Here is a 26,817-nt window from a genome sequence, read left to right on the forward strand (position 1 = left end):
CAAACAAAGCACCTACAGTAAAATATGACTGCCGCATAACAACTGCCCAGTGTTAATTGCCTGTCCTGTTTTAATTAAATGTGTGCCTTTTCCATTTAAAACATTACGTTTCACTTCTTCGGGGCGTTTCTTAAATTACTTCTGCTCAGCTCGGAATCTAGCTCCTCGTGAGGGACTTCTGCCTGCGTCGTTTATGGCTTTCTACAAGTTTACTGAGATACTAGCTGGATCTTCAACTGCCAAGTCTGTACAAGAACATGGACTAGAAAGTTATCACTGGGCAGGATGCCTTCACACAGAGGCATACGTGGAGTGTCTCTGTGAAATAAACACTAAGTTATCACTCATCAGGATTTACTGTTCTGATAATCTCCACTCATCTCTCAAGTAAATACAGTTTACCAACTTTTCTGAGTTCATGGTTACTGTGTCTGTGTGTTTTGTAAGTCTATTTTAGCAGGAACAGTTCTGGTTCCACTTCACATGTATTTAGGAGGTGCATTCAGGTGCACAGTTCATTTGAATGTTAATGTATAGCTGGGTATCAATACACACCGACTCAGAGCAGTTCATCTGGATTGATTTCTGGTATTGGCTGTCTCCAGTAACAGAAAGAGCTGTACTCTGGCATTACAAAGGCCTCGTTCTGCTCTTTGCTCAGCAAAGGGAACACGTGCTCCACCAGCTCACTCAGTCTGCCATAGCTGCGAAGGGGGAAAAAACGAAACCAGAGAAACAGAGTGAGCAAGAGAACGGATACAATATATAAATCTTAAAAAATATATACACTCTAGGTATTTAGTGATGAACAAAAAATAAAGAAAAACAAATATTTAAAAAATGGATTTTAGATTTGAAATACGTTGAAATGTATTGATCAATCTAAATACAGAAAGAACAAAAAACACAGGCCACCTGAGGAAAACATTGCAGACTAGAATCAATTTTAAGGTGTGTTTCTGGCCAGCTCTCTTTTTATTTCTGTTTTGTTCTCCATCAGATCCTGTGGGAAATATCTGTCGCTTGAGCTGCTAAAAGCACCACTATGTTCCCTAGTTTTTCTCTAATTTTGTCTGTTTTGCTTGCTGCAGGGTACAAAAGACTCTGTGACTGTAGGCTTTTATTCTTTTTACAGTAATGTGAGAGTGAAGGAAACAGTAATGGCTGGAAAAGCAAAACAAGAAAATAAAGAAAACAGAAAAACGTTCAATGATAGCAACGTCCTATACTTCCTGCTGGGGATTTTTGCTACGAAAGACAAACACAGACCATTAATGTACTTACGAGGACTTGTTGCCCTTGGTCTGCTCCTGGATCAGCTCTCCCTTTGGGTTAACTGTGAAAATTCTGCACACTGGAACGCCGACTTCCTTATAGGCAAACACATCCTGTATGAAGACATAAAGATTAAAGGCTCAATCTTCCCTCTAAAATACGACTGCTTCAAAGTTTAAGTTACGTTTTTTAAATGTTTCCGTTTATAAGCACAGCACAAGCTTTTATTTTGAGTTGGGATTAATTACAAACACATAAACCCCATTTTGCTTCCTCTAAGACAAAGCATGCGAATGAACCTGTCATTTACAGGCTGAAAAATTACTGACAGAGCTGTTAACAGCCATCTGAGAACACTCTTGATTATGTAATGTTCGGAAAGTAGCCTCTCATACATAATACATAATAAACTGAAATGACCACGTTAATAACATTAACCACAGATTTCCTGTTTGTGTTCCACCTAATGCATGTAATGGCAGTAAATTTCTGGAGTAAATGTTTTTGGTTGGCCAGAGGAAGAGTGAGTGTGTGGCTGTGTCTTATTTTTTTGTTTAGGGGAGAGACCGAGGCAGACTGGGCTTTGATAGCTGACCCTTCATGTGACTGTTAGTGTTTATGCAGCTGAAGACGGGATGCTGTGCCCGACTTGAGCTCTCGTCCACAGATGAAGTCACTCGCGATCACACTCTGACAATGACCTCAGCTCAGGTTCAGCCCAGTACTTATTTCACACATTCATGTCTGCTAACTCAAAGTGTCTGCCAAAGTGTCATGTTGCTCTTGCAATGGATTACAACTGCATCAACCTCTGAAAAGCGCACTTTTAAAAAAACAAAACAAACCAAAAAAACCCCCAAAAACCCCCCCAAAAAAACAAGCACTCTAATGTCTGGAAGTCTGACATCTTCAAACATGCATTAACTCACATTAGCTCTATTCCCAAAGGCGGCATAAAATGGCTGCTTGTTATTCTGGAACAGGTTCTTGATGTCTGTAAGGCATTCAATCTTGAAGATCTCTGGTTTCTTCTCGATGACCTCTCTGAAGCAAACAGACAGTTTTATTAGAGGGCATACACATCCTTCCCGTGTGTCCAGTTTGAGTTAGAGGTAATTTGATCAAACATATTTCGTTTATCTCAAACCCGTTTCTCCGACTGTTTTTAGATAAGAATTTGTTTATAAATGACTTTTGTCCTCTTTACAAATCGTGTAATAGCACGGCCTAAATCCAAATGCATTTCAGCAATTTCTGTTTAAAATTATGACTCAAAACAAATACACAGATGGTAGGGGTGTTTCTAATTTAAGCAAATTAAAACAAGAGGGACACATAAATAATGCAAATATCTACAAGTGTTTGCACCACACAACTATCAGCAATGCTGCAGGTTGCTATGCTGAGACACTAGCCATTCTGAACAGGTTTCAAGGTCACACAAAAACCCTGCTACGTGATTAACACACTGAATAAAAGAAATCAACATTTTCAAGGGAACCATTAACAACACAGGAAAGTTTTACTTGTTCTGTGAAAGTGAGAAAAGGATACTTGCTTTAGCTGTATTAACATTTGGATAATATCTGACATACAAGGCATAACAAGCAAGTATCACAAGAGTATTTAATTGTTTAATTAACATTATATTAACACAGTCATAATTCACTGAAACCAGTGTTGCTGGGAAACATGTTTGATGGGAGAAATACCGAAAGGGGTCATTTTAAAATCATGTAACTGTTAAAATAAAATCACATCAGTTAGTTTGGAACTTTTTCTAAAGTCATTTTATTCATCATACAGTGAATTTTGGGGTGTGTGGGATTAAATTATTGATTGATTTCCCCCCCCCCAAATGTAAAACAACAATTGCAGCATGCCTGGTTGCTTAGCAGCACATCTTACATACTCAAACTTTAACATGAAGGTTACTGTATCATGAGTTAGCTAGAGGAGGCTGACAGATGAACATGTGTGGGAGACAGTAGGTGGATCTAATAGGTCATTCTGATGATGCTCTTCTACAATAATTAAAATATTAAGATGTGTCAGCAATTGTATTTTTGTTGTAGTCTTGTTTATTAGTAGACTCTGAAATATATTTTACCTTTACAACCAGGAAGGAAATAATTTCAATAATTTGTGAAACTCCTCTAAAACTGAACCTTAAATATTTATTTTGTCAAATATATTTAAATTTAGAAAAATGAGTCAAAAATAGACATTCTGCTGCAAGATGTCTCAAATGATCCCACATTATCAAAAAAATATAGAAAGCTAGCAGCCTCCTTCTGGATCTCCTCACCACTTCAACAAAAGAATCATTCACACAAATCATGTCTCTAAAAATGCAAATGAGACTGTGACAGCAACGGGGAAATAAAGAGAATAGAATAATCCAAAACAGAGAAAATGCTGGCCATGAGCGTACTTTAGAGAAGTGACGGCACTAATACCAACACAGTTAATGCCTTTTAGATAGGAATTCATGAACTTGAGTTTGCTGTAGACTTAATAACCATGGCATATGAAAGACTTATTATAAAGAACGAGGCTCGGGAGAGTGGGGACGATTTTGAGACTGAGAATAGGGTTTTTAAAGTGAAACTAACTTTGTAGAGAAAAAAAAGATTTAAGGGTGAAAAATATGGGGTGGTTTGAAAACAACATTAATATCTGGGGATAAGGAGGATTTAAATTAAATCATTTAATGTATATAATGAGCTTCATGATACCGAGACTGGTAACCATTTAGAGCTTATATTACCTGTGGAAAGCAGAGAAGAGGCTGCTGGGAGAGAGCATGAGAGGTCCTCGGGGTAGGATGGTGCCTCCATCATTGACCCACTGTAAGTAACCTCTTGTCATGTCCGCCATGCCGATTGCCCGGGCTGAGCAGTACAAGAACTTGTAGCCATTTCTGCGAATGGGAAGAGCAGTGCTCATTAATAATTGTTCATTATCATGACCTTAATGGCAACTACTAAGATTAGCACTTAAATTGGATGAGTTATTTTGATTGCGCTCATAATGTGGAGAAGTCACAACAATTCAATTAAAAAAAAAAAAAAGAAAATCTTGCAGAGGAAACTTTTTATTTACTACCAAAACCAATACCCAGACTCACTACAGCTGACTTCATTCATGCAATACATTTTCTATTTTTTCAGATTTAAGTATAAAAATAAAACCAGAAAACGAAAGGGCTGGTTTAATGGTGTTTTTACTTTCTGCAATAATTCTGCCTAAACTACAGTTAAACTTACTGAGTCATCCACCTCAGAGCTCCCCACGCAAACACTGGGAGGAAATATCAACTCCACAAAGAGCCGATTGGGAATCAACCCCAGACAGTCCTAACCACTGACCAACCATTCATGCGTCTTCCATAATTAATCAGTGTTGCTGTGCACTTACTCAGCTACAGAGTGGTAGAGCTTGGCAATCCCCTGGTGGGTCCAGTCCTTCCCCAACTGTGGAAGTATCTGTCCAAATACATCTGACCTAAAACATTTAAACACATACAAAAATATCAATATCACTGACTATAAGATAGAAATAAATCAAACAGCCACATCAAGTAGAGAAAGAGAAAGCAGAGTACTGACTGTTCAAAAGAGGTCACATAAAGCACGATAACACCGTTTTATCATAAATATAGAACATTATGGGCTGTTCTCCACTAACGAGCATTACTGGCCTATAGGGGAGAAACAGTCTCACCCTCAGCTGGCTGTGTGTCCTTACAGACTGAAATGTAAATGTCCTCATTATAGTCCCTGTGCTCTTTACCCTGTTAGCCAAAGAAAGCAGCATGTCAGGGGTTGGCCTAAAGGGTCACAGAGATAATAAGCTGCAGTCAATTTGGAGCCGTTTGATGTCGACCACCAATGAACTTCAGGGTGGGCGTCAGGAAGGCAGCAGGCATCAGTTTTGTTTCAGAAGAGATATGACTAGCTTTAAAGTAATTAACAGAGCGTGAAACAAATAGAACTGGATTACAGGCTTCATATATGCCATTTGTGAAGGACTTAAATGTGTCCATGGTAGTGAAGCTACTCTGAGCTGGAATCTTATTTTAAGCTTTTGTTCCTTTTTAAATTAACCGAACAATATTATGCAACAATTTAATCTTGTGTTCATTTACCTGCTCCCCACCTTATTTGGTGGATAATAAATAAGGAGCTGTATTTAAAGTATGCAGGCAGTTTATAGAAACACTTGAACACTGCACTATAGATTCCATCTTGGTAGCATAATAATTAGTTTTAGTGCAAAAATGGAGGTTTCCATGGCGAGTTTGCAACAGATGGCTTTAAGTGTTTTAACTATAAAATTAGATCCACATTTTATTACAAGAACTGAAACAGGATGCAACAAAAGATCTATCTAAATGTCGCTTCACTGATTGCTTCCCACCTATATGTTAAAATCAATATTTGTACACATTATTTTTAATTGTCGTTAAAGGATGCAACTAAGGTAGAGCACCCAAGGGAAATTCCTTCTAATAAGGTTTTCTTATTACTGTATATGTACAGGAAAATGTAATTGGATGCTACAATAACTGACTGATTTACTGCCCTGTCTATTACTGTCCATAATTAACATAGCAGCTAGCTTGCTATTACAACTGTGTTCTGTAATATGATTTTCTGAGTGACTGGAAGGCCATACTTTGTGATGGTGCCATCAATGTCAGAGATAATGACTTTGTCGTCCCAGTTCCACAGGTAGATTGTACCCTCACAGCGGCATGTGCCTTGGTATTGAGTGGTGATGCTAAATGTCACATCATTTGGCCCCTGCTTGAGTTTCAGACTAGCCTGGAAAAACAAACAAAAAAATGAGATATATATATATATATATTTTTTTTTTTCAACAGCACACGCATTACTCTCTGGCATCATTTTCTTGCCACAGTACAATGACCATCTACAGATCTTTAGAGCCCCCTACAGACTACAAATGGAGCAAACACTAGTTGCAGTTCATAGTTAGCCAGCAGAGGGAGCACAAAACAGCCAAATAAAAACACTTGAGACACAAATCTCATTAAGAACTCAGCAAAAAAATAAGCTGATCTTCTGACAATCAGACACTTTTATATTTGAAATTAAATAATATTTTATGACATTTATAACAAATCCAGAGAAAGCTTTGTCAATGTGAGAAAGGAAAAGGTGTAAAATGAACTTACAATCTGATCAGAGGAAAGCCGTAGTGACTTTCTGTATGTGTGTGGGCTGGGATGGTGCTGACCATCCACTGGCTGCAGTCTCTCTTGACAGGATGCTGCGCTCACCTCCTTGGACTCTTCATCACTGGATGAGTCTCTTGCTTTAGGCCTACAGTGCAGTAACCATAGATATGGTAGTCAATTATCACAGACAAGTGGAAAAACATGTTTCAGAAAGATTCGACCTGAAGATCCTTAGATGTATAAATAAATTCAATGTTATCTTAGTTACATTATTAATATTCTTCCTCATTAAACCAAAATATAAGCTCCTCCCTATGTATAATAATAATATAGTTTTTGATTTTCTGGTATCACATACGTTAAGGCCAGCTTCTCCTGAGATGTGGAGGGTCCTTCCTCTCCCGAATGTGGTTCCTCCTTAGTTTCGAGCTTAGTCTCCGACTGGACGAAGTAGGCAGAAAAATAAAATTCCCAATTAGCCAAGTTTAAAAAATATCTATATGAAAACAGGACACTGCCCATGAAGAGGGAACAGAAACTAACTGCAGATACCACCTCAAATTTTGTTTTGTTCACTTGTACTAACAACATGCACACCTGCTTGATTGTGCTATCCGCCCTCTTACGCCAGAACCACCAGCGGCCTGACTTCTTTGGCATTTTCTCCTTCACCCAGGCCTCCTCTGTAGCCTGCCATAAAAAGGAAAACAAATACATTTAATGATGAGATAGCTGCCAGCTGACAATGAGTGAATGAACAATACAAAGAGTAAAGAATTAAACACACGTTACCTTTGGTAAATTCTTCTGAAATGCTTGAAGGCTTAGAATCAAAGGTGCAGCTAGGGTCCAGTTATAATATCTGAAGACAAAGACAATTACCAATGTGTAATCCTGACCATACGTTTGAAATGTTTCTCTAGTGCATTTCCAATGTGAAGTAAAAACAGTTACATACCTATTTCCTATCCTTACTACCAGGTTGGGGTTGTCTATAATTGCTGGATTTTCAGCAAATTCATGATAGGTAATGATATGCTCCATAAACCTTTCTGGAAATGAACAGGGGAGAAGAAGACTAATTAAAGACAGCTGATGAAAAGGTCAGTGGTGGTGAGAAATAACATCTTAGTAGACATAAAGGTCAGGAAACTTTTTCTTCTGATAACCCCAGAGAGCTTCTAAAGCCTAAATCCCAAAGGATTAATATAACCTAGAGACCTCTAACAGTTTGTAATGACTGCGGAGGTAGTCTGTGATCATCGTTTGTAATGCAATAAATGCAGGGCAAATTAACAACAACATTTAACCAAATATGGACATCCTGTTATGATATTAGTCCAGAGGAAATGAGCATGTTCTTGCTTTTTTGTTCTTCTTTCCCCTTAAAGAATTATGTTGTTATCTTTAAAATGAATGAGAGAAATGGCAGGACTCTCATATTTAAAAAATAAAAATAAAAAATGTGCATAAAAATAGCATAAGATAGAAGCATGTTGACTCGGATGACCAACGTTTTTTCTGCTGTTTAACAAGGTTATGACATCATATTCAGAGATGAAGACACATTTCCTGAAGAGTTAAAGTACATGTTAATTTGATGAGAGGGAAAGTACTTCTGGGTACGACATTTACACATCTGAACAAATATGTATCTGAGAACAGCTTCCTCTAACAGTAGCTGGACACTTTATGTGGCTAATCCAGAAGGTGCAACAAAGTTAGCTGAATGTTTACTGGCTTAAGACAAAAATGTTCACTTTATGATACATTTTGTTGTGAGTGTCATGCTCGTGTACCTTTGGATATTTCAGCATTTTCTGTCAGGCCTCCACACAGAGAAAGAGTAACATCAGGGAGGTCACTAGTTGAGTCAGAGAGACACTCTGTCCCGCTGTCAGCTGCAGCACTACCCACCGACTGTGGGGACTGTGAACCAGAGTGCATCTCAGAGTCAATCCAGTGCTTAGCAGCTGCCTCAGTCTCACTGGAGAAAAGAGAAGGAGAAGAAAAGGGTTACAACATGTCATGATACTGGTCTTTCAGGCTGTCAGTGACACTTCAGAGGAGAAATCGCTTTGGCTTTTATTTTATAATTACAAAGGTTAAGTAATTAGGCAGATCTTTAACCATCATACCTCTTAGGAAAATATCGTGCAGCAACATCAGGTTCAAGTACATTCAAGTCATCTAAGTAGATATCCTCAGGACCCTGATGCTGGCTCCTCTTCGGAACACCTACATACAATATATTTACAAATTACAAACTCATAACCAAGACAAGCCTTAAAAAAGCACCAATCTGCAGCCACCTAACATACCTTTCTTCTTTGATGGTGAATCTGTCTGCTGGTTACTGGAAGAGGTGGAGGTTGCTATGCTTGATTGCAGGATATCAAGGGGTTCTGTAGGGGCTTCCGGACTAACAGATGATATGGTGCTAACAGACGATATTGGAATCACAGGTGTTACAGTGGTGACGGGGGTGCGTGGCTCGGGCTTGACAATGTTACACACTGAAGAGGAGGTGGCATCGCCTTTTTCAACCTCGGTCTCATTCTCCATGGCCTCCGAGCTGAGGATGACACGGAAATGGGTGCTCTCTGATGGGGTGATGGTCACTTTTTTCAGTGGTTCTGATTTCTCCTTCTTGGTGACCTAAAAAAATTGGACGTAATGTTATTGTGATGATGAGTCAACTGGCAATGGTTTGAACTCCACTGGGAAGAAGTGCTCACCCTTGTGGTTTCTGGAAATTCTCCCCATGTCCACTGCATGTGAGACTCAGCTCTGAGCAAACTCTCTGAAGGCCTCATCACCAGTTCTGAGTCACTCTTTGGGGTAAAGGCCTGAGACAAGCTATGGCTGCAGGGGTGTAAAAAGAAATGCCAAGTATTAGTAAAACAGGTGCTACTTACACGTCTGTGCTATCTTTGCTAACGACTTTCGGTTCATGTCAGCACATACCCATCACCAGCTGGCCAGTCCCCATCAGACATTGGATAACCATCAAGGCTGTGTCTGGCTGCGGGTAATTTAGGGTCAATGTCACGCACTGTAGTCACTGAAGGTGATCTAAATTCAGAGTGCAGAAGAAGCATAATAATTAACTGATCTCTTCACACAAATCTGGCTAGAAGCATTGAATAAACATACCTTGATACATGAACTGTAGTTTCCTCGTCAGAGCTGAGATCCATTTCAAAGATCTCCTCATTTTGCCCAGTACTAGACATAGCAGCAGTGGTAGCAGTGGGTGCATTAGCAGCAACAGCATTACCAGTAGTGACTGACGGCGGGGTCAGTTCCTCTCTACGGGGGTCTCCTTTGTGCTTCTTTCTCCGTCTTTTCTTCTTTTTTGTGGCCACAGTGCTTGGAGCAGGAGGTTCAGGAGGGTCCTCTGGGTCGGCGGGGTCATCTTCCAGATCTTTTGGTGCCCTGTGCTCCACCTCTGAGATCCAGAACAGGTGACTCTCGGTGGGGATTGGGGAGGTGGCCAAATGGGCAGGAACAATCTGCTGAAATAGGAAAGCAGGACATGAGGATTAAGATATGTTTAAACAAGGATAATCGTAGTTTGAAACACAATATTGACTCAGGTCCTGCAGAATAAGGTAGAAGTCACTGCTGAGATGTCACAATAGCAGCCTGAGCAAAGGTTAACTATGCAATATGGTGGAGTAATCACTTCTTCCTACAAACACTGCCCTACATTTCTACTTCAAGAATGCTGTTAAGCAAAGGCAAGACTGTTGTTGTGTTGGGTCAACGAAAGCAAAGTGAAAGATGTTTTGAAAACATGTCTGAAGTTTCATTTCTTTTTTTCAACATGAAATATTTCATGACTTTGCTACATTAAAACTCAAAACAAGACTGCACAAAAAGGAGAATGAACAAATTATATATCTGGAAAAATGCCTCAATGAAACTTTGTGTCATTAGCCTTTAGCAGTTTTGTTACTTTATTTATTTATTTTAATTATGCTTATGGCTTACATTTTGTTGCTCAGCTTCCTGCACAAAAAAGGCCTCTCCATTGTCACCAAGCTTCATATGCAGGTCTACAGGCTCTCCATTCACTTCGATGTCGATCTGGAAAGAAGACACATAATTCCCTTTCGAACATGTGCTCCTCTCTTATTAGTCTGACATCTTCTGAACAATTTGTCACTTTTATCTGAATGAGCTTCCTGCTCACTTTCCTATAAAAGTCACGAGTAACAATTGTGCTTTACTTTTAACATGGCAAAAGCTTCAACAGCATGAAGGCACATTAACTGACAGACATGTACAGGACCATGGCTTACTGACTTAAGACACTCTCTCGTGCTTTTGACATTGTCATCTCACTATCTCAGTGTGGCTTTTGAATATGCCCACAGATTGATTAACTCGCTCTCTCTGTTACAGTCTTCATGAAGATTATGTGATAAACATTAACATAAAGTGACCGGTGTCTAAATGCCAACACTTTAACAGACTGAAGAAGCCAGTAATGTTAAGTATGCAATTTTTGAAGAGGGCTGTATTGGCACTGCTGTTCAAATGTAAAAACTGCCAATGCAATAGTACAGAACAGAAAATAAAATAGGACACTGACACTGAAAACAGTTATTCATTGACGTCAATCACCCTGTGTATCAACCAATAAAAATCTTACATTACCCTTTTTAGTTGACTTTTAAAAAAAATTAAAAAAAACCCATCACACTGGTTGTTTTATTATACTTCCATTATTTTGCAAGATCACATACATGGTCTGTATGCACTCAGAGACCCATCTTCCTCCAGAGCCTTTAAAAAACCTAATAAGCGAATGGGTCTTCTGGGCTTGCTTTCTGTGGAGCCTGCCAACAGAACAAGGCCATTCATGTTTGCCAGATAAACCCCAGTGGACCAGGGGGCCATTCAGAAATTTGACACCGAAAACAAAAAACAAAACAAAAAAGAAAAAACAGGTCACGTCTGGCAGAGACTACAGGAGGAGACAGACTCTGACTCACAAGTGCTCTGCAACTTGAAACCAAATCATCAATATTAATTTACAACCAATGGCTGTAGAAATAATCAGTTTTTCTCCCTCTTGTGCTATCCGTCTGGTTGTACATTTGATGCTGTCCTTTACTGTTGCTGTGGGTTCTCTACAGCCTCAAGATTTAATTTCACCCCTTCAGGGGTGCTGGAGGAAATTTATGTGTGGTAGTGGCTGGTAATTTCAATGCCCAATTAATAATGAGCTAGAATAAATGAGGGTCCTCTTCAGCTGTTCACAGTGTGTGACAGGTTACATGCACTTGAATAGCTGAGATGTGGATTTGCCAACACTGTGCTCCATCACTGGAATGATTGCGAGGCACGGCCACTTACAAATGCTTGAATTAAGGCAGGATATTAAGATGTTTTGGGGTTTGGTTTTTTTTGCTTTGTTAAACACAAGTCTATTTCACTCTTGACGTTCACTTTTCAGATTAGAAGAACAGGAAAATAATATGTGTAAGTGCACTCAATTAACATCTCTAATGTTTTTAGAAACCACATAGTACTTGAAAAACTTTTCTGGTTGCCAACCAAAGTGACTGATGTACGGGAACAGACACACTATCAGCAGCCAAATTTTAATTAGTATTTGGCAAACAGTTATAGCTGAATTCCCACTCATAATTCTCTAAAATATCTGCATGTCAGTACCAAATACCACACAATTTATTGCATTTATCGCAAAAGCACAAGGCGCTAATAACTGATCTCAGGGACAGACATAACTGTTTGTTACACAACAGCCCCTGTTCAGGCCTCCTTCACGTTTCCTCCCTCTCCCACACATAGAAGTTGTAAAGCTGCTGTTGCCATAGAAACCACTCATTCATTCCTCCCCTTTAAGCCCATCGGGATTCTGGGTAGGTGGTGAGACAGTGTCAGTTCCCCCCGCAAATCATTATCCACTCCGGTTCACCAGCAAGTAAATAAGCTCTCTAAGCTAGTGCACAACATAACCATACTAAGAAGTACAGCTGCAGCTATCGATTATTTTAGTAATCGAGTCATCTATCAATTATTCCATCGAGTAACTGATTAGAAATACCTTTGTCTTACTATCAAGATATATTCAAAAGTGAAAAATAAATAAGAGAAAAAAATCTAATTGGTTTCCAGTTTGTTTGTTTTTTGTTTCATCTGCCATCTGCTTCACTTGTCAAAAAAAACAAAAACAAAATTTAATATGACACCTAAATACAAAGGATTTGTTTTTGTTTTTTCAAATAATACATTTTCTTAAATGCAAAAAAATTTAAATACTCAAATAAGAGGCATAAAACTAAGGATTTAAAAAAAATATATATCTTTAGTCTGTCTTCTTGGAATGCTTTATGAGTTTTTGTACATGTTTCTGCGTGTTTGAGTCTGCAAGTTAATGAGTAAGTTTGTGTCTGCAAGCCTTTAAAGGAGAATGTGGTGGCTGTAATGAAGAGAAGCGAGTATATCAGCATTCTGAAGTTTGACCAGTGTGTTGATGCAAAGTTTTTGTGTTGCTGAAAATAAGATGATGGTGATGGTGCAGACATTAATGATATTAAAGATGATTCACCGTTTTTAAATATTACTGCAATTCATTGAGACACTATTTTATATGTATTCACTTGTGAATAAATGTTATAAAAATCTTGAAATAAACGTGGTGTAGTACACACCATGCCCCCCCTTTATACTCTCTCCTGTTCGCTTCCATGTTTTTACATGGAAGCGAACATGTAAAACATGGAAGCCCTTAGTCTTCAGCAAGATATATAATTGAACTATTCTGGAATCAGACTACGTTAACAGTTCCTCTGCATTTTTTTAATGTAGCCTTACTTCTGGAAACCTACTGCAGATTTTTCATTGCGTGAAACAAACGACGGTCGATGGAGTTGCTACAAAGCTTGCTTTTCTTCACATCAAGAGTTTGTTGATCAGATGCTTTGTCAATGACCCCCCCCCCCCCTCTAGTTTTTTCCCCAGGAAAGGCATTAATGTTGATCTCAGGAATATCACTGCTGTTTATGATTTTCTTTTTCTCAACAGAGCTCACGTCTCATTAATAGCTCCGCCTCTTTGCTCTTTGCCGTGTGTAAAAAGACTCCTAGTTTAACTATCCCAGCTTCATCATCACTAGTGTTGTGTTATCAGTGTATACCGGCTTAACTTCCTTAAACTTTTTTTATTCACACGCTGCTCATAAATACTTTTGTATTACACAAATGTTTTCAGTCGTAAATGTGGGTGGATCGCTCGGGTTTGCGTTTCCATGGTAACAATGGCGCGCTACAATCATCGAAGCAAAGAATTTGTATTGAGACTTTTTTTATAATCTGATTATTCGTAATACTCAATACCAGTCCTACTAAAAATAGATGTTAAGACAAGTTCACCATTCTTACTTGTGTTATGGAACAAACACTTAAAATAAATACATCATATATTCCATCCATTACCAATTTCTTGCTGAATACCAACATTTTTTTAAACTTAATATAACCCTATAAACTGAAAAAACCTCAATAACATAGACATAACAGTGAGCCATAGCATTTGCATCTACATCTCCCTACTACAATACACTAATACACTCAACCTACTCTCCCTGCTATAAGGCCAATGTAGAGGTGCTACAAAAAGTGAGAAGTGGACTCAAGTGCTCATCATCCATGATTAATTGGATCGGGTCTCCCAGGCAAGATGATATAGTAACAAATACCATCAATGAGGGAGAACAGCCCAGAGCATCCCGTCTATGTTGAGCAAACATAAAAGATTTCCCTGAATGATTCATAGCCTGTGATTTCGATGCTCAGTATTTGTTAATTACCCACACTGGGATTGGAGAGTCATATGCTTTTTTTGATCCCAGTGTGGAGGAGCTTTGTTCAGGGGAGGACATTATGACTGTGTCCTGGGGGAGATGTCCTTAACGCCATTTTGCGCATGATGGAATTGATATGAAACGCATTCCATCGATTAAATAGGTTGGCATCTTTTCATCCGCACTTTTAATTGAATTAAATATAGTTACATTTTTTAAGCTTTTGCATTGAACTTCCACATTAGCAAAACCTCATTGATCAGTTTGAAAAATGAATATTATAATCAGGAGCAGAGAACATTTTTAATATCCAATGTTAATCCAATGTTAAAACTTGGTACATATATTACCCACAATGCAACTCAACCACCAACAGTTCAGTCAAGTGATTTGGGCGTGTTGTGGGGAAACAAAACACAAAAACTTGGTGATATAGAAACATGCTTTCAGACCAATTTTTGATATTTGATGTTTGACACGTCTTTATATGAATCTATCTATATAAATATATGAGCTTTGTATATGAATCGATGTAAGCTTAATGCTTTGACACATCAGTGAAAGAAAAAACAAAACAAAAAAACTCACCACTTTCTCTTTGGAGCGCAGCACGCCCAGCTTACCAAAGCGCACATGGAATGGTGAGCACTGGTAGGTGCCATCTCTCTGACGGACAACCACAACATCGATGCAGCCTGACAATGTGGCCTGGTTAATGCCCTTATACAGTTCTTTGACAGTCACCAGAACCTGACCTGCTAGCTGGCCAACGTAGTTCATGGTGTCCGCCTGTACAGAGAAAAACAAAAACAAAAAAAACTAATATTAACAGAGTAAATGGAAAGACAAGCTAAAGGCATTGTTATTCAGCAAGAGTCCAGAAGACACAACCACTTATGAAATCTACAAATATTCCACTTGAAAGCTCCCTCCCTTCCTGCTTACCCTGTGGTGTCTGTTTATCTCCTGACCTCCATACAGACTGCTAGAGTTATACTGTTGTCCTATAACTGGCCATTGTCCCACGTGAACAACATTAGACAGAGGAAGGCTGCTATGGAAGCAGTTGACTTCCTGTTTACATCCATTAAACACTACTGTCAAAATCAAATCAAAAACTAAAACCACATTTCTGTGGCTTTAATATGAGCAGGATTAATGCTGTACATTTTGTCATAATGCTTTTAATCATCTGGAATAAGCAATTTGCAGGACTGTAAATTCCTTAACAAGCAAAGTGCTCAGTTTACTTGACCAAAGAAAAAGTACACAGGGCAGGGCTATCGTTGCATAATTACAAAAACTTTCCTTGGTGCACTATGGCCTCTTTACTGAACTAGATTATTTGTCCTCGATTGTCCTCTGCGACACAGAGTGTGTGTAACGATTAACTTAAACATGACTTTGGTTTGCCTGGGTCAGGGTCTAGTTTACTGGGGCCTGTAAACACATTGCCTCACTGACTTCATTGGGTTTACATAACCTGACATGTTCTGTCTTACAGTAACCTTTTGTTCTGAATCTAGTCATGAGAGCAGTGATGGAGGGTGTGGAGGGGGGTAAGGGGGTAGAGAATAGGGACATTTGTGCAAGGGTGGCATCATGGAATATGGCAAACAACTGTGGTATATTCATTCAGAGTAGGATGATGAGTAGAGAATATATGCACAGCGTATTCACTTTAAACCATAATCAGACAGGCAAACAGGACACTTTAGCAGCTATCACAGCCACCACAAAGTTCAAAGAGCAGTAGAAAGTTCAGATCATTTGATACCAGCAGGAATCCAAGAAACAAGAAGCTCCGCGTTCGCGTTTCCTCGAACTTCACCCCAAATTTGTACACAGTGACAATGTGAAAAACAGGTCAACTACACTCTGTTGGGATAATCGCATAAATATAGTAACAACCAGGGTTTACACACCTGACATATTTTCAGTACAGATTGTATGACTGAAGCGTTAGGTATGTGTTTATAATATGAAGGACCAGTGAACCTATATTTTTGTGTATGACACTTAAAAATACAATACACTTTAGCTCCAGCACCATCTTTCATATTACAGGTTAAAGGTACAAATGTGGTATGCCGATTTTTGTGTCTTTATCTACTTTCTCCATCTCTAGAAACTAAGAACTTTTACCAAAATAACACTTTAAAGAGATTTACAGTACTGTAGATATTTAACTTTCACTTTTATTTCGGTGTCAGAAAGTCAGAGTACACGTACACCGTGTCTATTGGACTGATGTAGGATTAACACTGAGCAAATTATCACGGGATCATTTGGAAAATGTGCGGCAAATGCTTCAACCTGCTTCTACACATTTATTTTTCCTTCTTTCAGGGTCAGCCCAGAAGTAGGGCAATGCAAAAGTAGACTACAGTCAGAAATTAAACAGGACGGCTCGGTATTTTAGATGACACATAATTAGCACAGGTGATGAAAGACTCATGAGCCAATCTGTACTATTTTGACTGGATCACAATACTATATTTGTCCCCCTCACTGCCCACTTCTTTTAACGTCAAATTACAAATCAAGGCAATCATGTGTGAAACTATTAGGCTTAGTTACAGTAACAAGCCAACAAACCAAGCAACCTGACAAAACCAAACAATAGAAGATGACTAACTGCCTATTTGGCCCTCTAGTTTCAGGCCCAAGCTGTGACTAACCAGAAAACCTGCCAGTACTGACTCACCAGGAACCAAGATGACCTCTGAGAGGATGGCTCATCCTGTTCACTGTTGTCTGTGTTGTCTTCTGTGTTGCTTCCCAGGAGCTCCCTGTTCCCCCAAGATCTCGGTCTCTTCATCACCATTAACAGAGCGTCAGCTCCAGCCTTATCCACCTCAGGACTAGACTAGCACCAATGTTTTCCTCTCTCAGATTATGGTGATAATATCCCCCTGTCATCCTGAATCAAATCTCAAATAAGGTCCACCTAATCACCTTGCAATGACCCTCCCAGGAGTAAATACAGATACACTACCTGAAGCCAGCTGCGGTTGTGTAATAGTAATAAAGATTGTCATTTTTCTTTTATTCTCTGCAGAATATGAACATATGCTTGTCCAGTCAGCTGACATGGCAGTAAGGGTTTAGCCAATGGGACGGCTTCTTTGGACTTGTGGTTTATAGCTGATAAGAGAATGCTAATTTCTGTGAACAGCTATGCAATGTTTTCCCCTGATAAGAGTAGGCAAAACCAAACAGCAATCCCCAGCAAGATGTTCTTTTACAGTCAGTCACGTATACCTGTCAGGTTCATTGCTGCAGGTGTTTGTTATTGTAGATGGCTCATCGAAAGTAGGACAGTAAGTACACTGGACTTCAATATGTTGATTTCTTTGTTGCCAGTTGTCACATGAGCTCAGAAAACAGATGGAATTTTTTTAAACAGCACCAATATCATAATCTTTGCACACTAAAACAAATAAATAAGTAATAAATCCGGTAGAGCGGTACACTGATGAGACTATAGTTCAAGCCATGATGAACACGTTTTTATCATCAGGAGGTTCTCTCTAGTTTGGCTTCCAGCATTCGCTCCTAAAATGAGCATAAAGCATGAGGCTCTTCCAAAGAGGTCTCAGCCCCACTGTCCCATCTGCTAAGCTTTTTGTAAACATGACCAAAGAAAACACAGGCCCACTGAGTTGAGGGCTGTGGGCTCTTCCTCCCCCTGTGCTAGGATCTGTTCTGTGTTCAAGAATTTAACAACAGCCATTCGGAAAATAAATGAGTACTTTCTCTTAGTGATAAAACATGGAGAAAAATTATATGTGCCATTTAACAAATAAGAAATCTTTAAATTACAAACTCGAGCAATTAAGAATTACAAGCACAGACATGTTGTATTATGGTCTACTCCACAATTATGGCTTTCATCTGGAATGATCTAGTCAACATTTGCTTTGACTGGGTAACAAAAGGAATCAGTTCTGCTAGACCACAAAAAGTTCATGTTACACACTTTCAAGTATTAAGTTACACAAAACCAGCCTGCTCATTATGTGCAACATAAACCAAACCCCACAGAGTGCCAAGCTGCACTTTTACACGAGAAAAGGAGATTTTTTTGGTCACAATCAAAGTGTAGTTCATTATTTTCCAGTGAATTGCAAAATCCCTGTGAATTTGACAATACACAAAGCACAAGTGGTCAAAGTACCAACACTAATTCTATCCGGAAGATTGAACGCTTTCAAAATGTTTTCTTCTCTTAAGTGTAGACGATAACCAACACACACATTCAAAGTTATTTTGCATTTATAGTCTATGGTCCGGTAAACTTGTATTGTGTTACATATAAGGGAACTGAGAACTAGTTAGAAATTATCCAATCTACTGGAAGCAGAAGCATCTGAGCTTATTTTTCATTGCAAAGTAGTGAAGTCACACTACAGTGTGGCAGTGTGCAACAGTGGAGTAACTGCATACCTGAGTCACATGAAATACTTTATATGTCTTTTGTTTCTACAGTGTGTCCAGACTCTGATCTGAAACAGTGTTGAGATTGTAAATGAATGCAAACATACTTTTCCACCCTGAAGAAAATTGAACAGGAGTTAATAATGGAATCAATAAAGAATCTGAGTTGTGGCCAAAACTAAACTAAGCATCTGCATTAAAAGAAAAATACTTCTAAAACCTGATTCTAATGTTTAGACTGTTTTAATTTAAAAGCTACAAACTATAACCCCAAATTGACCATTAATGTAACTAAGATTTTGCCCTTCAAATAGTTTCAGTAACCGAACATTTATGAAAATAAGGTTATTTGCAAGATTTATGTCAGATTGTATCTTGAATTTCTAATATTACCTGTAACTCAGAATGACTAAATAAGAGTATTGGTATGGGTTTTTCTAATATTACACATTTAAATTAAAACGTTGGGGGAGAAAAGTGTTGTCTCTAAGTTGATTGGTACCAAGATTCTGGTTACTAGTGTTTTCAAAGGCCACCCACAAGCAGGTGTTTTCTTATGTGAGGAGTCAGCTTACAAGCCAACGCTAAATACAAAACATGAGTTTATGCGATACACAAGCTTGCTCCAACGTTAGTCAGTTGAGTCATTCCGTTTTAATCTCAGCCTGAGCTGTTATAGCTATAAAAATGCTAATTTTGAAGATTAAAGCTGGTGTATGGCTTGACATACGTCCCGAGTACATACATACTTCGATGTCATTGCGGAAATAAATGAAAAGCGAAACCATAAATCTTAGTTGTTTTGTACAACCGTGCTTTAACTGGTACAAATCCAAGCTATAAACAGTGGGTGAAAATAGTACATGGGAGGAAAAAATGAATGGAGACGGAGCTCTGTCAGCTAGCTGCTTGCCAGCTTGTTAACCCTCAGCTAGCCACCGTGTTATCGCTGGGTTTACGTTACCGTAACAGCAAACGGTGAAACACGAGTCACTCACTAGGTCACCGCTTTCAAATGGAAAGTCAATATATTTCTGCATTATGTGATAAATACATTCACAGTCCGGTCTTTTTGGTGTTTTAATTAAATGAATCCACAGCAGCTTAAAACTGTTAGCAAGGTTAGGTGCTAGCTATGGTTAGCCGAAGGCAGATTCAGATAATAAGATGTTAAAAGCAGCTGCGAACCGCTTTGACAGGGCTCGAAATAATTTTATCACTAAACCCTTACCTTCTGGTTGCGGGATGCTGCCGATGAAGGACGTTATGGTTTCTTCACTCAGTCCCCATATCTGTACCCGTGAAACTCCTCAGAAGCCTTCTGACGTGTCTGGACCACCGTGACCGACTGGTGGTGGCTGCCAGCAGAGAGCTGAAGTTGATGGGACAGGGAGCCGCACAGCGGCGGTGCACTCACACAGCTGGTGGGATACTTTCGGTTTGTCTGTGCCGTACATAAATTCATTCACTATACTTGCAGCCAAAATTACAGCCCCTGCAGTGTATTTAATACTATAACTTATGTACAGTTATTATCATAATAAGGTTTGTATCTAGGTAAAAGTTAACTTTTCTCCCTCCTAACGACCTTTCAGGAACTGGGTTACACACAATGACAACAGGTTCTTTTCATTTGACCATCATCAATCTCACAAGTGCTCTGCAACTTGAAACCAAATCATCAATATTAATTTACAACCAATGGCTGTAGAAATAATCAGTTTTTCTCCCTCTTGTGCTATCCGTCTGGTTGTACATTTGATGCTGTCCTTTACTGTTGCTGTGGGTTCTCTACAGCCTCAAGATTTAATTTCACCCCTTCAGGGGTGCTGGAGGAAATTTATGTGTGGTAGTGGCTGGTAATTTCAATGCCCAATTAATAATGAGCTAGAATAAATGAGGGTCCTCTTCAGCTGTTCACAGTGTGTGACAGGTTACATGCACTTGAATAGCTGAGATGTGGATTTGCCAACACTGTGCTCCATCACTGGAATGATTGCGAGGCACGGCCACTTACAAATGCTTGAATTAAGGCAGGATATTAAGATGTTTTGGGGTTTGGTTTTTTTTGCTTTGTTAAACACAAGTCTATTTCACTCTTGACGTTCACTTTTCAGATTAGAAGAACAGGAAAATAATATGTGTAAGTGCACTTAATTAACATCTCTAATGTTTTTAGAAACCACATAGTACTTGAAAAACTTTTCTGGTTGCCAACCAAAGTGACTGATGTACGGGAACAGACACACTATCAGCAGCCAAATTTTAATTAGTATTTGGCAAACAGTTATAGCTTTCAGGAACTGGGTTACACACAATGACAACAGGTTCTTTTCATTTGACCATCATCAATCTTTCAAACCCTTTTTTTTTTTAAAATCTTTATTTATTATTAATTATACTGAGGGCATTTCTGTTAATCAATGAGCTGAAGACGGGAGATTATGGAGAACAAAGGCAACCCTCTCTACAAGCAGGTGCAGTTTTATTGCAAGAGTGCCTTGAAGAGACACAAACATAGATACTGTATTCAGCCTCAGGCCACATGGTACATGAGTGTTTATCACATGGGGGTTTTCTTTATATTTTACCTGAAAAACAACATTCCCACCCACTACCCCCACCCCAGTTCAACGGAATTTCTTCATAGTGTGTGGTGTTCAGAAGTGATTCCAAGTTTTCCAGTTCTGCCTGTACTCCTTTGCGTTCGTACAGTGTGTTAGACACATCAGATGAACCTGTTCTGATTGCTGTGTACTTGTTTACATGGCATCAGTGCTTTTCAGCTCCACCTCTCCTACAAACAGATGTGATCACTGACTTGTAGCTCGCAAGCTGTACAGACATAACATACACACACAGTTTTAGCCATCATATCACTTTATAAGTTGATTGCAATAGCTGGTATAAAGTTAATGACATAATATTTTCCTTTTTTTTTGTTTACAGTGGGGAAAACCCAAAGTGATGTGGTCTGAAATGCCTAAAATTACTTAAATGTAAAACTTTAAATGATCAGAATAGAGTGTTTTGCTTTTGGAGGTCTTCAAGCTGTTTTCAAAATAAAATTGTCAAGTCAAATATCCCCCAAACATGACACATCAAGCACAAACTGCAAGCAAACAGTTATTCTGTTTCACATTCATAACCCTATCCTTAATAAGAAATGCCCGAAACTCTTTAACCCATGATTGTTTTTTTTAAATTCATGATTTATTTATTTATTTGCTGTGTTGCACCGGCACATGCCGGGGTAAAATACTTTGGAGACTGCCCTGTTGTTAATCTTCCTTGTGTCATTACGCTGTGTCATCCTTTAGTCTTTCTTCTCCTCCTTGCTCTCCTCTTCCTCTGGGTTGTACACGCTGACGGTGAACTCGCCGGCCTCTGTGCCATACTTGTTCTTCACCACAAGGGCGTATTTGCCAGAGTCAGCCGTGGAGACGGCGGCGATTGTGATACTGGCGAACTTGTTGTGCTCAAACTTGAGTTTGTAGTGGTCGTCAGATACCAGCACCTTTTCGTTCTTCGTCCAGGACACCTCAGGTACAGGCTCGCCCCAAACGTTGCCAGTTAGGTTCAGGGACTAACGAGTAAATATAAGTTGGCAGGGGATTGATGGGTGTCACACATATGCAACAAGAGAGCTTATCAGATTTTAGAGGTAAGACACACTCATAGAATAACACAAACTAAGAGAGAACAGAAAGAATAAGAGAGTGACACTCTTCATGAATAGAGTGAAAAATTGTTTATTTACCTTGCCCTCTTGGATTGCAACCACATCTGGCAAGCCTCCAACAACACGAGCACGGTCTAAACAGGAAATACAGGTGCAAGTGTCAAACATCAAGGAGAGCTCGTGAGCATTATACTCACCAATGCTGCATTTTTCAGTGGTGTAGTGAAGTGTGTTTTAGCTGGAAATTTCCTTTGTTCACTTTCATATTTCAGCTACAGAGGAGATCTATCCTTTAACCACGCTATATCCAAGTTAAAATTTAAGCGATATCCCAAAAGATGCTACATAATTTCATAGAGTGGTGTCCCTCGGGAGAAACCAGAGAATAAATAGGCACTTACTTCTCTCAGCGATTGCTGCAGCTCTAAGGGAGGAAGGAAGGACACAGACATTGTCAGAAGCTTTCTAAAATGGTATCGTAGTTATTTCTAAGTATGTTCACTACCGGCAAATGTATTTTGAGTGCATCCAAAACAGCCCTCATGTCTATTTTGAGTTTGTGATGGTTGCTGCTCTTTATTTCTGTAAACATCCTCTTCAGACAGAAAAGCTGAATTACACAAAAGAAGGATGGAGTCAGATGAGTTTGTTTACTTACTTGAGCCTTTGGAATTCTTCAAATGCCTCTTCCCATGCTGCACCAGGACAAATCACCAATCATAATTTAGTTACATAAGCACAAAAGATAGACAAAGTTAACAGGATGTGGTTCTTTCTGCGCCTGAAGCGTCTTGCTCCTTTTGACTTTAAAACTTTTACCCACCCTGGCCAGTCAGATCAAAGGCTCTCTTTACACCGTCCTTGCCATCAAAGATGTCCATGCTGTATTTGCCCTTGTCCTTCTCAGTAGGCTCATTGATCTTAAGCCAAAGCTGGTCTCCTGTGACTCCGGACTTAACTCTCTCTGAAGCAGCAATTTTGCCGTCTCTGGTGAAGGAATCAAGAACACAGACATCAAACAATGCCTGACTCCTAATTTATTGAAATGAAAATGTATACAATCCAGTACACCAAGGAATATGACTCAAGTACGGAGCAATACTTGCAGCAGACACTTCAATCTTGCATAATAATCCCTGTTTTGTTTTGTTATTTAAATGTCACATGTGGCAAGATTTTATCCCCATCTATACATATATAATCATGAACATCAACAAGAGAGCTGATGGTTTTAGCCATTTTTTTTACTGTTTCATTTTCAATTTGATTTTCAAATGGCACAATATTACCTCATGTTGTGTACTGCAGGTCTCAGATATGCAAAAAGTGTTGCCATAGTGCACAGACCAGCTTTGAAGGTCTTATACAAAAAACAGTACCATGACTACTATTGTGATACTTTACACAAGTAGTAATGACAACTACAGTACAAAAAAGCAGAGAAGTGTTAAAGAATTTCATGAAAGCAATTAATTTAACTGTTACAATATGTAGATGAATGCTGGAAGAGATATATATGGATGGCTAGATTCATGTTAATTCTAAAAGCAATAGGTAATACAGAGAAATTAGTTGAAATAGCTGAAATTATGAATAAATATTACGCTAAATGTAATTGGCTTAGCTAACTGTGGCATGGAGACTATGTTAACCAAACTTTACAGATTTTAATTGAAACAATATTTAAATAAAATGAACATTTCTGAAACGTGACACGGTGTCAATAAAGTGGTACTTGCAGTGCTTATTTGACTGGTCGGTGTGGTTACATTTGTTACGAAAACTCGACTTTGTTCTGGGGGAGAAATAATAGTTCACGAGTTGCAGATAAGCATACAATTAATATCAACTAACATCAAGTACAACAGGTGAACCCATTTTACAGCAGTCATCCAATTCTCAAATTCTAATCTCACAACGTTTCAGATTGTTGTAGTTACAATCGGAAAATTGTAACTACAACAATTTTCAGATGTGGAAATACATCTCCTCACTATCAGCAGCTTGGCTGTCCTTAAGCCTCTAATAAAAGAAAAAACATGCAGCTGACTGTGAGACAGCTTTATCTTCTTTCCTTTCATGCAGGATTCTCCACAGTATCTCACACAAAAGGAATTAATGAAGGAAGCCCTAGAGCACCTTTCCTAAGGATTTAGAGAATTCAGCCAGGTCTTGTTATGGCTGTCTTGCAGCTTCTTCCGCATCACTTCCCCCAGTGAGGATTATGGACAGTATAAAAGATAGATGTAGCTGCTGGGTCGGAAAAGCAAAGCCAACTGTGGAAGTGCTTTTAATATCCATTCTTTTTAATAGCCACCAGGGGGCAACCCTGGTGGCTACAAAAGGACAGTTGTACTGTACAGTTCCACTTAAGCCTGAAGGGCAGCACAGTAGTTAGTATTGGCACCTCACAGCAAGAAGGTCCTGGGTTTGAATCCAGTCTGCGCCAAGATGGTGATGGTGAGAACATTTAGCTTGAGGTTTTATATGCAAAACCACTTTTTCAGTTCTGCCCACAAAGAGACTTTACCGCACAGATCCTTCCGATACAAAAAAAATCAGTTCAAACATCTGTTGTCTGTTTCAAATTGTGTTTATGTTTTGAGGTAGTTTTGCCTATTTTTTAATGACTTATTTTGTCTTTATGTAAAAGTGATTAGCAAAAATTCTGCAGATAAAAATGTTGTTTTTTGAATTAACTTGAATGATGGATGAGAGGTGAAACGTCTTCAAGCAACTTAAAGAAGTCCAGACGCTTTTCTTTCCAAGCTCCTTAGAATGAACTTGAATCATTTACACATGCATTTATCACGCACTAAGAGGTTTACCTCATAATTTCATGTACAGACTGTATGGTTATAAGCAACATTTTACAATGCTGGTCAGATAATTTTGCACAGTGTCGATAACAGTATGACATCAATCTAATTGGACACCTCTGAGAGTCAAGGTCAAAGACTGTTATCAGCTGCATTTGATTTTAAATGTAGCTTCATGATAGTATTGCTTTGTGTATTTTATAAGTGAATGAGTCTTAAAATAAAATAAAAGATTGCAAACCAGGACAATTTCACATACTTGTGGAGCCAACCAACACGCAGGTCCTCATGGTAATATGTGACCGTGGAGTAGAGGACGATGCCATGCTCGGTACTGAGAACTTTGATTTCGCTGGAAGAGTTAGCTGTAGGGAGAAAAGAGCAAAGACAGGCACTTATTTGCATCTCTTGGAGCTAATATCGGATAATGGTATGCAGTAAAGCATGAAATATTTAGATGTTAATTGTTCGTTCTCAGGAAAAATACTTTGAATAGGCACATTCTGCTTCTTTCTGTGGGCCTCTTTAGTGCGTGGTCTATGTGTTGTGCTTCATTACTGCCTGGTAAGTGTGAATTTTAATGACTCACCAATAACCCTGAACAGCTCATTCATTACAGCTTGGTATCCTGGGGAAAAGCATGACGACAGCAATTAATGTCACATTCGCTGATATTACTTTTGCTTTTCCGCAGCACTCATTTCCACTTTTCCACTTGATTTTCAGCTCCTAAAATTTCTGAGGGAGACTACCTGCATCTGTCAGACTGAAGGTGCTCTTATCTTTGCCTCTCTCATCCCTCAGGAAGACCTCGTAAACACCCGCGTCGTGCTTGGAGATCTAAGATTCAAATTAAAAGTCACATAAGTATCCTTGAAGCAATAATGAAATCCCCTTAACCTCAAAGTGAGGGGAGTGCAATATTATTTTTGGGACAGATAAAAGACAGTCAAATAGCCAGACAGGGACCAAGTAAACCGAAAAGGCAAGCTTTTCTCCCGCCCGTGATGCTGCAGGCGTTAAAGGGAAAACATGGAAAGGACAGAGAAAAACATGGATATGGGAAGACAAGGAGGACACATGGAGAAATCAGGTATCAACTTATGGCAGAAAGATTATGTCCAGACTTTAGGTCTTGGTGGCGGGGGAACGTCCTCTGCAGGTGGTTTTCTCTTTTTTTCTTTCTGTTTCTCTTGCTTAATAACCCACTGTGAATTAGACAGATAAGCCAGTTATTGCAAATGCAGCTGACAGGAGCTCATGCAATGACACCGACCCTCTTCTAATGAGTAATGCTTACACAGTCTCAATGAAATATCAATGTAGCTTCCCTGGCACTGGGCCCTTAGCGTCAAACCAGATCAAAATTCTATCAAAAAGAGTTTTTTTCTTTTCTTTTTTGTGCATGTAAGGTTGCCAGAGAAGTTATATTGATTATTGTTAGAATGAAATGAATGAGTTAAAAGCGCATGACATGTACAATGGAATTACGTGGGTATAAATACGATCGCCGAGTCTCCAAGTATGAAAATTCAGAGAAAGCATTAATTGTAGC

At 39.0% G+C, this 26,817-nt stretch overlaps 2 protein-coding genes across 6 annotated transcripts in view; both read right to left on the reverse strand.

The window, feature by feature from the left end:
- Nucleotides 1–121: 121 nt before the first annotated feature.
- Nucleotides 122–20,133, reverse strand: lpin2 (lipin 2). 3 transcript variants are annotated; one of them, XM_026149462.2, is made up of 20 exons: nt 19,993–20,133; nt 14,910–15,110; nt 10,478–10,573; nt 9,638–9,999; nt 9,449–9,556; nt 9,220–9,346; nt 8,803–9,139; nt 8,620–8,719; nt 8,281–8,468; nt 7,440–7,533; nt 7,274–7,343; nt 7,079–7,171; nt 6,840–6,922; nt 6,479–6,626; nt 5,956–6,104; nt 4,696–4,782; nt 4,046–4,198; nt 2,205–2,319; nt 1,285–1,388; nt 122–704 (listed from the first exon to the last, which is right to left on the reverse strand). In XM_026149462.2, the coding sequence occupies exons 2-20, from the start codon at nt 15,099–15,101 to the stop codon at nt 560–562; spliced, it is 2,751 nt and encodes a 916-aa protein (XP_026005247.2). In that variant the 5' UTR covers nt 15,102–15,110; nt 19,993–20,133; the 3' UTR covers nt 122–559. The 3 variants fall into 3 exon arrangements, with proteins under 3 accessions (XP_026005247.2, XP_026005246.2, XP_026005245.2); XM_026149461.2 differs by lacking the exon at nt 19,993–20,133 and adding an exon at nt 17,029–17,276 and having other exon boundaries at nt 9,638–9,996; XM_026149460.2 differs by lacking the exon at nt 19,993–20,133 and adding an exon at nt 17,029–17,276.
- A 992-nt stretch (nt 20,134–21,125) lies between these two features.
- The window catches only part of myom1a (myomesin 1a (skelemin)), a 28,623-nt gene continuing 22,931 nt past the window's right edge, over nt 21,126–26,817 (reverse strand). For 2 of the 3 annotated variants that reach the window (XM_026149455.2, XM_026149457.2), the window contains 9 exons: nt 26,390–26,470; nt 26,015–26,102; nt 25,852–25,890; nt 25,522–25,627; nt 23,267–23,430; nt 23,102–23,138; nt 22,845–22,867; nt 22,522–22,577; nt 21,126–22,347 (listed from right to left, as the gene is read on the reverse strand). In XM_026149455.2, the coding sequence (XP_026005240.2) occupies nt 22,078–22,347; nt 22,522–22,577; nt 22,845–22,867; nt 23,102–23,138; nt 23,267–23,430; nt 25,522–25,627; nt 25,852–25,890; nt 26,015–26,102; nt 26,390–26,470 (864 nt within the window). In that variant the 3' untranslated portion in view covers nt 21,126–22,077. The remainder of the gene's footprint in view (nt 22,348–22,521; nt 22,578–22,844; nt 22,868–23,101; nt 23,139–23,266; nt 23,431–25,521; nt 25,628–25,851; nt 25,891–26,014; nt 26,103–26,389; nt 26,471–26,817) is intronic. The other variant, XM_026149456.2, reaches the window with a different exon arrangement.

Source organism: Astatotilapia calliptera, chromosome 18, assembly GCF_964374335.1.
Source record: "Astatotilapia calliptera chromosome 18, fAstCal68.1, whole genome shotgun sequence".
NCBI lineage: Eukaryota > Metazoa > Chordata > Actinopteri > Cichliformes > Cichlidae > Astatotilapia > Astatotilapia calliptera.

Coding starts and splice junctions, on each gene's coding strand:
- lpin2 (XM_026149460.2), bottom strand. CDS start 17,148: ATGGTGATGAAGAGACCGAGATCTTGGGGGAACAGGGAGCTCCTGGGA. Junction 9,347..9,448: donor GACTGGCCAGCTGGTGATGG/GTATGTGCTGAC, acceptor ACACCCCTGCAG/CCATAGCTTGTCTCAGGCCT. Junction 4,783..5,955: donor ATTGATGGCACCATCACAAA/GTATGGCCTTCC, acceptor TAAATGTTTTAG/GTCAGATGTATTTGGACAGA.